Below are 11,646 nucleotides of genomic sequence, written 5' to 3' on the forward strand. Positions count from 1 at the left end.
CGCCACCTTCCCCTGTTGGTCCGGTCAAAGATCTGTCACCCGGCGACACCTGTTGTCACACAGCCCCTGAGCTGAGAGCTGAGAAGTACGTCTGCTGTCACCTGCTTCAAAGAAGACAAGTGCATCATCTCTCCTGACGCGTCCTCCGAAGTCTTTACGCGGCGAGACTCTTGTCTGCTTTTGCTTCTTCACGCGTCTGTTTGCAGATGCGCGTTTTCACACTCGTTTTATAATTTCGCTGTCTCCTCCCCGTCAGCGTGAAAACGCTCCACGATCACCACCCGCCCCCCACGCCCTTGGCGGCGCACCATGCCACGCGCAACCAGTGTGGGATCACCGCTGCCCCCAGTGTAGGCTGCTCGGCGCTATATTAGCGGCGGCAAGGAGCGCAAAACCAGCAGACAGGACGCACAGGCGGAGATAGCAACAGCGAACCCAGCTCAAGCTAGCTCTTCCTCGGCTTAGGTAGAAATGGACACTCGCTCTTCAGCACGGAGGCGCTCTGGATTTCCAACTTTCAGAGGTGAGTTCTCCGCCGATCAGTGTGTCGGTCAGAGCTGCTTTATCTTTGCAAACAGCGCTAACACTTTCAGTCGGTGTTAGTGTACTGCTAGAGGGATCTTTCTTTCTTTCTTTCTTTCTTTCTTTCTTTCTTTCTTTCTTTCTTTCTTTCTTTCTTTCTTTCTATTCATAATATAGTGCCTTTCAAATATATCTTTCTATATGTAGTGCAGTGACTTTCATATTTCTCTAACAATAGTATATCTATCTGGCATAGCATTTATTCATAAATAATATAGTGCCTTTATTATCTATCTATCTATCTATCTATCTATCTATCTATCTATCTATCTATCTATCTATCTATCTATCCATCTATCTATGTTATATAGTGTCTTTTATTATCTATCTATCTATCTATCTATCTATCTATCTATCTATCTATCTATCTATCTATCTATCTATCTATCTATCTATCTATCTATCTATCTATGTTATATAGTGTCTTTTATCTATCTATCTATCTATCTATCTATCTATCTATCTATCTATCTATCTATCTATCTATCTATCTATCTATCTATCTATCTATCTATGTTATATAGTATCTATCTATCTATCTATCTATCTATCTATCTATCTATCTATCTATCTATCTATATTATATAGTATCTTTCATTATCTATCTATCTATCTATCTATCTATCTATCTATCTATCTATCTATCTATCTATCTATCTATCTATCTATCTTATATAGTGTCTTTCCTGAAGACCCCGTTTTGCCGTTATTCTTTATTTCTGTTTAAATCCGTGTGTTACGCGGGTGTCCCATGTAAAGTCTGTTGGCTCCTTGTGCCAAGCGCTGCCTTGATAAGTTTAGCATTGTGTAAGAAGAACTGTGTACATATTAAGATGTGATACCGTTCATTTATTTGACATGAATGCGATTTAAATAAGTTGAAAGTTTGGTGTGTTTTCTTTTTTTTTTTTGGGAGAGGGTTTCGTGTTTTTTCCCCAATTTATTTATTTATTTATTTATTTCTTGTTTAATTTGAGTTTAGACAGCACAGGTATTCTATAATCGGCTTTGCTGAGCCGCGTGCCAGTCAGACCCCTTTCTCTCCTTAGTGCCCCGTTAGTTTCCAGTGTCTCAGCGCTGGCAGATGAGGATGCTGACGGTTCCAATTTGCGGAGTCGTCTGTCTGAATTATAAATGACCGCTGTGCTCTCCGCTTCTCCTGTTTCCAACCTTTGAAGACACAGCGGCTTGAAAACTTTACTTGCTGTTTAGCCGCGGATCAAAGTTTCAAGCATGAAATAAAAATCGGATTATTAGTATATTAAGAGAGGGGTCAGGGGATAATAATAAAACGCCAGACATCCATGCTGACTTTTTTAAGCCACTGTTTTTTTAAAGCTCTGCCTGCTGTGTGTTATTACTTCTCTAACAGAAACTTTTCAATTGCTTTGCTTTTTAATCCTAGGCTCTCTGGTCTTCTGGCTCATCCTCTGGATGATCTTTTCAAAGCCGTGTTCAGTCTCCTCTTGCCCACGCCTGTGCATCTGTTACCCGGCACCCATGACAGTCAGCTGTCAGTCCCAGAACTTCTCGAACGTGCCAGCCGGCATCCCTTACGACAGCCAGAGGGTGTTCCTGCAGAATAACCGCATCACGGAGCTGCGAGCCGAGTCCTTCGGGTTTGGGACACAGGTATGGCACCAGTTTCTCATCTTGGGACTGTAACTCTTTTGGAGTGAGGGGGCAGCCTATTTCATTCACTAAAGGAGACGAACGTGAAAGAACGCGACTACTGTGTAAAACGTTGATCTGCAGGTTCTGTGAATGCCAAGTAAATGTATGCCAAATCCGCAATTGTAAAATATACATCTACAATGGAAACTATATAATCGTAATTGTTTTACTGAGTAGAAACATCAAATAAGAAGAACCAGCCTCGATTTTATCTATTTTAAAGCCTTGAATCCATTTCATTGCAGTTCAATTCAGTTTATTTTTGTATAGCGCTATTTACGAGAGCGCAGGCGCAATACGCTTGTGACAGGTTAAACGCAAGTATATCATTTTCCAATAACTAACTAGAGATTTGGGTGGCGCTGCTGCCTTGCAGTACGGAGTCCCGGGTTCGCTTCCCGGGTGGAGTTTGCATGTTCTTCCCGTGTCTGCGTGGGTTTCCTCTCACAGTCCATAGAAATGCAGGTTAGGTGCATTGGCGATCCTAAATTTTCAGCAGCATCCCCCCTGGGGCTCCACAGTCAATTGTAAAAGATAAAGTCAGAGAAAAAAAAAAAAACAACTGGAGAAATAGATAGATAGATAGATAGATAGATAGATACTTTATTAATCCCAATGGGAAATTCACATTCTTCAGCAGCAGCATACTGATACAATAAATAATATTAAATTAAAGAATGATAATAATACAGGTGAAAAAACAGACAATAACTATGTATAATGTTAAATGTTAACGTTTACCCCCCCGGGTGAAATTGAAGAGTCGCATAGTTTGGGGGAGGAACGATCTCCTCAATCTGTCTGTGGAGCAGGACAGTGACAGCAGTCTGTCGCTGAAGCTGCTCTTCTGTCTGGAGATGACATTATTTAGTGGATGCAGTGGATTCTCCATAATTGATAGGAGCCTACTGAGCGCCCTTCGCTCTGCCACAGATGTTAAACTGTCCAGCTCCATGCCAACAATAGAGCCTGCCTTCCTCACCAGTTTGTCCAGGCGTGAGGCGTCTTTCCTTTTAATGCTGCCTCCCCAGCACACCACTGCGTAGAAGAGGTTTAATACCTTTATCAATAATTCTCAAATTATTCCAATGTTTCATCCACACGTTTTGAAAACAATTACAGTGGATGTCTGGCTTCAGTAATATGGCAAGACAGTGTGTTCCTGATTCTGACAAGCTCCTCACATAAAGAAGTGCTTCCGAATTTCCATTGCAAATGCACTTCCCTGTAATTTCCACTAGGTGTCCCTCCCTACTCAATCCACTATTCCAATATTTCTTAAACATTTTTTCTTGTGATCCATTCTTGCCCTTCTTAGTGTTTTTCAGACCCAGTCCATGATGACCGTCAGGACTGGGAGGCATCCCCCATAGCATGGGGGGGCCGGGGGGGGGGTACCCCTTGGAGAATTACCTCTAACAGTCAAAGTATCCCTCTTTAAGAATTTCTGCCGACAGGAATACTGAGTGGTTCTTCTTTGGAGAATCATCACAGATAGCCATGCAGGAGCAATGTCGATTGCTTAAACTGCACTTGGCGACCATCACGAGACACTTTGCAAACTGTTTGTGTCCCTTTCTCATTGATTGCAATGATGACTCACAACCCTGTGGCATATGAATCATGACCCATAATTTAAGAAACTATGCACTATTCAGAGTTGTCATTCGACTACTCGATTGACTCTTCAGCTGGATGTATTCTCCTGGGTTAAAGTTGCCAATGTCTTTAACTAGTTTTGAAGATCTTGATTTGTATTTCTGTCACTAATATCTTCATCGTTTCCATAGCTCATACATACATTTTTTTTTTAAAAGCCATCCTGGTCTTTGCTTTAAAATATAACATTATGTATAAAAGTGCCACTTCCCAATGATTTTTCTTCAAATAACATGAAACTGAAGCAATATTTGTTGACTAGCAAATGGTTGTTTCAGAGGGGGTTTACATCTTGGTCACATCTTTATTTGTTGTTTTTTTTTTTTGGGGGGGGGGGGGGGGGTTCCTAGCATTGTAACATGAAAAAATGTTAATTATATTACAACAATCATTTTCTAATAAAAATAAAAAATTTGGCAAAATAGCATTTTTTGACAGGTTTCTCCTCTCACTGTAGGTGCTATGGCTGTATTCCAACAATATCACTTTCATTGAGCCTGGTGCCTTTAGTGACCTACGTGACTTGGAAGAGTTGGACATTGGAGACAATCGGAATCTCCGCTCTCTGAACCCAGATATCTTCAGAGGACTGGACAAACTACAGAGTCTGCACATGTACCGCTGCCAGCTGGGCTCATTGCCTGGGACTATTTTCCAGAAACTCTATAGTCTTCAGTTCCTTTACCTTCAAGACAATAATCTGCACTACCTGCAGGATGACCTGTTTGCAGATCTGGTCAACCTTACACATCTGTTCCTTCATGGCAACCGAATACGTGTCCTTTCTGAGAATGTCTTCCGTGGGCTGGTAAACCTTGATCGCCTTCTTCTGCATGAAAATCGAATCCGTCAGGTCAGCCGAAAGGCATTTCGGGACCTTGGTCGGCTCACTATTCTCTTCCTCTTTAATAACACTTTGTCGGAGCTTCCTGGACCTGCACTCAATGACCTTCCCTCTTTGCAGTTCCTTCGTCTCAATGGCAATCCCTGGTCCTGTGGATGTGAGGCTCGCCCTCTTTGGGAATGGTTCAGAAAAGTTAGGGTTTCAAGTTCTGAATTGGTTTGCTCAACTCCTGAGGATAAAAAAGGCCTAGACCTGCGGTTCTTGAGAGAGATCGATTTTGCTCCCTGCCCGCTCCCTGATCTTGGCCTGGGCAAAACGACATCCACATTCAGCACCAAAACAAGGTGGTGGTTCCCTAAATCCCTTAATGGAAATGAGCAGCTTAAAGGCATCCATGGTAGCAAGAAAAAGGGAAGTATTTCTTCCTGGGATGAGGCCAAACCCCAGCCATCATCATTTTACAACAAATCCCCCAAGATCTACAGCCCCAAGGATGCAGAGGAGTCTCTTCCCAAGATTGATACAGAAGAATATTGGGCTAACTACGAAAATGAAGATGCTACCATTCGCTGCTTTGAGGAGGACTGCCAAAATGAAGGATCATTCCGGAACACTGGAGTACGAACAGGAGTACCCGATCTCTACAAGCTGGCACTATCTTTAACAGTTGTGATGTTTTTTGGCCGATTGTAGCAAAGTAACATTCCCATAAGAACAAATTGAACTCTGTTTTTTCCTGCAGCTGGTGCTAATTCAAATTTCAAGCACACAAGAAAAAAAAATTCTGACACCAATTCCCCAAAACCTTTTGCATCTGCGGTGACTTTCAACAACTTCAAGTGATGTAGGGATTTCAGTCCATATCAGTTATAGACTAACTATCAAGTATGGTGCAGTGTGTACTATGGAGGATCACTTTTATGATAAAGTGATGAGCTGATTCTGTGTGACCAAGCTGTTAATTTTAATGAACTGTTCTACTGTAGAGAGTGCACAGCATTTTCAACCTGTAATTCAATAGAGAAATCAGTCTACACTAGAAATAGGACAGAAAGTGGAAGGTCAACCATTGATTAATCAATGATGGTGGCAACGTCAGGTCTGTGCTTTTTAACTGTGTTAGTATAAAGCCGTGGTTCTCAATCTGTGGGGCGGGCCCCCCTAGGGGGTGCAAAGTAACAAAAAGAGGGGTGCAAAGATGTGAAAAAAGAAAACAAGAATCAAAAATTTGAAAAATACATCTATTGAAACCAAAGCAAATTAACTTAAACTACATTCTGATACTAGAAAAATAAATAGAGAGTTAGATAAATGTCGATAAAAGTTAAGTAGGTATAATAAAATATGCATCTATAATATATCATTAATTAAAAAAGAACAAATTGGTATTAGTGGGCTCCTTTCAAAAAAAACGTTAGGGGGGCACGATTAAAACTGTTATGAAAACTTGGGTCACAAATACTTAAAGGTTGAGAAACGCTGGTATAAAGCTTCCTCAATTCATTAGCTGAGGCGTTCACAGAATTTAGGAAGGAGGAGCCCATCCATATTTGGAGATGCCAGACTATGCCAGGAACACCTTACTGATACTCCTAAATGTTAGGAAGGCAGGGTCTTCAGCATCTTGAAGACCTTAATAGAGGAAAGTTAGGGAGTGTAGAGGGTGAAACAATAAATCCTGACAGAAATGAGGTTTTGGAAACACAATGGCCTTGTTTCTGCTACTGCAATGTACAAAACAATTAGAATGGGTAACAATAAGAAGAAGACACTCTTTGTTTTATTGTTACTAGTATGGTGTTTATTTTACTGTAATTAAAAAAAAAAGAACCTTTACAAAGTTTTTTTTGTTGAAGGTAGCAAATTATTTTATGTCTGTCTGTTGTTTTCTTCTTTTCCTGATTTTTTTTGGAATGTTATTAAATAACAGTATACATAAATGGTGTTAAAGAATGCTATTTTTGTTGAACCTAATTCATTATGAGATGTTACTTTTTTCCCTGGATTTTCTTTGAAATAAAATTGTAGTCTTGTTGAGACTCTATCGAATGCTCTCTGATTTTTGATTTTGTCAAGACAATTTTGGTGGGCACCAGGGGTTTAGGGGCCATCGTGTCAGGGAAGAAATGTGGCAAGCATTTGTTAGACATGTGCCTGTGTCTCCGCTTGGGATGTAGAATTGTGTGATGGAGTCGACAGCAATCATTTGAGTGGGATTCAGTAGCCACCACGTAGGAGGTATGAGGGATATGTGATGCACAAGGGGTCTGGACTGTCTCTGCTGTGTGTGATGTGGGAGCCAAGTGTGTGGGAAGCACAGAGATTTAATTTTCCTGCTGTATGTGCAATAAGAAAATATTTGTGTTTGTGATACACTAGACATCTTCTAATGATGCACAAGGGAGAGATGCCATCTCTATATAAGGGAGAAAAGTTCCATTCTGTCACTGTGGTTGATTAAACATGGCCTGCCTAAGTGCGAAAGAACACAGGCATACGTTTAGGTCAGGAGTGAGATTTCCACATATGTGCTCTACTGTGAAAAATGGGATATACACACCTAACAGAAGAAATCATAATTTCTTATGAGTGATCTATAGATGACGGAGCACACACAGGAAGAACTCTTTCTATGTAATGAAAAATATGATCTGTGTGCAGGAGATGCCATGTCGATGTGTGGCATTTGAGAGTCATGGTCCCAGGGGCTGCGTTCTGTCAGCACGACACATGCAGGATCTGTGACACATGCAGACTCTGCTCAGTGGGCTGTAATGGGACACCTGTGGCTCGCCCACTACTGAAATCTCTGTTGTGTATTCAGAAACTCGGGAGCTGTCCTGTAGGTGTACGTGTGTGACACCAAGGAAATCCTTACAGCTTACTTGATTTCTTCTATAGTATATGTAAGGACCACCTACAGTACATGCTAGTGTATATGTTAAGTATACAATCATTGAACAGTCTGGGTTGAGGGGTGGTGAAGTCTTCTCAACTAGGTAAGTCATTTTAATTACACACACAATAGGAGGTCTGAAATGACCCCATATGAAAAGGACCTACGAGTCAAAGTGGGCTTGTCATTTCCTACCTTCAGGTAGTGTCCAGAAGCTCTAAAGATGGCTAAACAGAAGGTTAGACTATATAGCACCCTGATGTTTAAAATAAAAGTCAGAGGACCTCATACTTAAGCTTTATAATGCACTGGTGAGGCCTCATCTGCAGTACTGAGGGCAGTTTTGGTCTCCAAGCTACAAAAACGATTTAGCAATGCTGGAAAAAGTCCAGAGAAGAGCAACTAGGCTGATTCCAGGGCTGCAAGGGATAAGTTCTTCTTCTTCTTCTTCTTCTTCTTCTTCTTCTTCTTCTTCTTCTTCTTCTTCTTCTTCTTCTTCTTCTTCTTCTTCTTCTTCTTCTTCTTCTTCAATCAGCTGCTTCTGTTAGGGGTTGTCACAGAAGATCATCTTTTTCTATACTTTTCTGTCCTCGTTATCTCGCTCTGTCACACCCATAACCTACATCTCCTCTCACACCACATCCATAAACCTTCTCTTAGGCCTTCCTCTTGTCCTCTTACCTGGCAGCTCTATCCTTAGCACCCTTCTCTCAATATACCCATCATCTCTCATCTGCAAAGGTCCAAACCAATGCAATCTCAAAGATTAAAGGAGATTAACCTATTCAGTATAAACAAATTAAGAAGAGACATACATTAAGTGTTTAAAATTACAAAAGAAATTAGTCCAGTGAATCAAAACTGTGACTTTAAAATTAGCTCAACAAGAACACAGAGGTACAGTTAGAAACTTGTTAAGGAAGCTTTTCTTCACACAGAGAACCAAAGAGACATGGAATAAGTGATCAAATAGTGTGGTGGACAGTTGGATTCTATGTACATTCAAAAGTAGAACTTGATGGTGCTTTGGAGGAATTAGATGGATAGGACTGGTAAGCTTGTGGGGCTGAATGGTCAGTCCGTGTCAAACAATTTATCTAATGTTCTTATGATCTATCTATCTATCTATCTATCTATCTATCTATCTATCTATCTATCTATCTATCTATCTATCTATCTATCTATCTATCTATCTATCTATCTATCTATCTATCTATCTATCTATCTATCTATCTATCTATCTATCTATCTATCTATCTATCTATCTATCTATCTATCTATCTATCTATCTATCTATCTTTTGACAATTTATTCCCATTCACATCTCTACATCCGTTGATACCTGCAACGTGGGCCTGTATGTCTGAATTCCCCAACTGTAGACTGGTATGTTTGTTTTTTGCTGTGGTGACACCAGGATAGACATGAGTTTAGTAAACAGATATCTGAATGGATTGAATGTTATTTACTGTATATATAGACACTTCATATGTAATATTTTTTTCTGATAGAAAAATATTTCTCCATTTTGGCTTACATACCTACATGAATGCATTTAAAACAGAAGAATGTAAGAGCAGGAGTATTGCACACCATGAAATATACCCAGCCCAGTATTTTTAGATCACAGAAAGTCTGCTGTTTCTATCCGTGTGACCCATATCGATAAGAATAAAAAAAAAAAAAAAAAAACAAGCTGCTTACGTTTTCCCACCAATTATATAAAATGAGTGTGTGTTATTTTTTTATTTTTTGCAGAGGATGATGATTCATAATCTTGTAATTGTTTCATTGAGACTTTACATGTTTTCTTTGGATGGCAAAAGTGAAATCTTAGTAAGTGTGAACATGCATGACAGCTGGTAGTATAAAGGTTATGGGTGAGATCAGCACAGAGCGCCGCTCCACAGGCATCGAAGAGAAGACATTCAGTCCGTCTATGGTGGTTCCTGCTTGTTCACAATTTCTTGTAAGAGCTGATTGCTCCATTTTGCGTTAGCTGTGGCAAATCTTGTAAATGTCATGATTTTGATATTTTGTGTATTAAACACGTTTTTTTCTGGTGGTGTTTGGAGGATTTCTGATCGTGTTTGAGATCAGAGAACACTTGTGTTAATTACTTTCTTATTTTTATAAGAACAACTAGACTGATTCCAGGGCTGCAGGGGACAAGTTCTTCTTCTTCTTCTTCTTTCGGCTGCTCCCATTAGGGGTCGCCACAGCGGATCATTTCCTTCCATATCTTTCTGTCCTCGTCATCTTGTTCTGTTACGCCCGTCACCTGCATGTCCTCTCTCACCACATCTATAAATCTTCTCTTATGCCTTCCTCTTGTCCTCTTACCTGGCAGCTCTATCCTTAGCACCCTTCTCTCAATATACCCAGCATCTCTCCTCTGCACAGGTCCAAACCAACGCCATCTCAAAGATTAAAGGAGAATAACCTTTTCACTATAAGTAAGTGTCATGATTTTAATATTTTGTGTATTAAACACGTTTTCTTTTGGTGGTGTTTGGAGGATTTCTGATCGTGTTTGAGATCAGATAACATGTGTTCATTACTTTCTTATTTTTATTTTTAGGGAAAAAGTTACAGGTATTTATCATTGTTACATATTTTTTTGCTTTGTTTTGTTTACAGCCATGCTGAAGTTTGTTGCTGTGTTGTACAAGCTGTTGCTAGGGGGCGTGTCCCCAATCATTATTCATTGTGAGGTCGTTAATGTAACCCTTTACAAGCTGGGTGACAGTGTCTCAGAATACGGTGCCGAATACTGAAACATGATAAACATAAAGGGTTGGGGTGTCAGGAAGCTCCTCTTTCAATAAATCAAAATAAGAACAGAAAATTTCATTTCTTCTTCACTCACGCGCCAGTCTTGGGGCGTACCTTACCTCCGGTTAGCTAACAAACGAGAGAACTACTTAATGGATTTAGATAAGGTTTTTTTCTAGAATTTGCTTGAGCATTCCGGTTCATTTTGTGATTTCTCATATTGTGCTAGGTATCATAGTTCGCTTGAGTGAGCGTTATAGTCACTCTAATCCGAGAAAGAGGCTGTGGGCTGAGGGGAGGGGGAAGCGTGACGTCAGAAGTGGGGAGCCGGGCAGTGCCCTCCTCGCTGTCCTGTTTCACTTCTACATGGGCAGAGCTGAAGGACATGGCTAGTAAATAATATCTCCTAAATATATTTACCTGGTTTTTTTGTTTTTGATTAGTTCAAGAATTTAAAAATAGGCACTGAACACTTCATTCATTTATGAAAATAGCTACTGATCCCTAAAGCTAAGATCTGCATGTGGTGAATGTGCTTGTCAACTACGATAGTGCCGCATGCTCAAATAGTGATAGCTAGCGCCACAAAATCTAAAGATGATACGAATAACAGAGTCTTTTAAGACACACGATACCCCACTCCACATATTTCTGGTCAGCATACCTGTTCCTGACAATCCATAGCACTCATTAGATCAGATAAGTAGAATCCGAGGATTTCTGGACCCCTCTGTCCCACTTTTACCAGTATACACCTCCATGTAATGCGCAGAGAAAACAGCTAAACGTCCAGAACATGTTATCAATTTGAGTGATTCTTAGTACTTGGAACATAACCTGTGACATGAAGTAAGACTGGTGAGGGTAGTTACTAGAAGAAGGCATTGCTAAGTGGCTGCTGTTGCCCAAAGGTTACAATACTGATGCAGTACTCTGCAGTTTCTTACTGTAAATGCACATGAACAACTGCAACTTATTTTATAAAAAAGAAAATGACCTTTACAATTAAAAAATATATAAATATTCATATATGGACATATGGATATACAGTATGTATGGACACGGATATATATATATATATATATATATATATATATATATATATATATATATATATATATATATATATATAAATATGTGTGTGTGTGTTCATCCAAGTCAAGGTAGCAATGACTCACAGCCAGGCTATAAATCCACTTGAGTTGCTCCATCCATC

The 11,646-nt window shown here is 40.0% G+C and overlaps 1 protein-coding gene across 1 annotated transcript; it reads left to right on the forward strand.

The window, feature by feature from the left end:
- The first annotated feature begins 7 nt into the window (after window positions 1-7).
- On the forward strand, window positions 8-6,798 carry rtn4rl2a (reticulon 4 receptor-like 2 a). Its single transcript, XM_028812242.2, has 3 exons — window positions 8-523; window positions 1,988-2,214; window positions 4,373-6,798. Exons 1-3 carry the CDS (start codon window positions 472-474, stop codon window positions 5,450-5,452), a joined length of 1,359 nt encoding a protein of 452 aa, XP_028668075.1. The 5' UTR covers window positions 8-471; the 3' UTR covers window positions 5,453-6,798.
- Window positions 6,799-11,646: the final 4,848 nt, after the last annotated feature.

The sequence above is a fragment of the Erpetoichthys calabaricus genome, chromosome 10, assembly GCF_900747795.2.
Source record: "Erpetoichthys calabaricus chromosome 10, fErpCal1.3, whole genome shotgun sequence".
Lineage (NCBI taxonomy): Eukaryota > Metazoa > Chordata > Cladistia > Polypteriformes > Polypteridae > Erpetoichthys > Erpetoichthys calabaricus.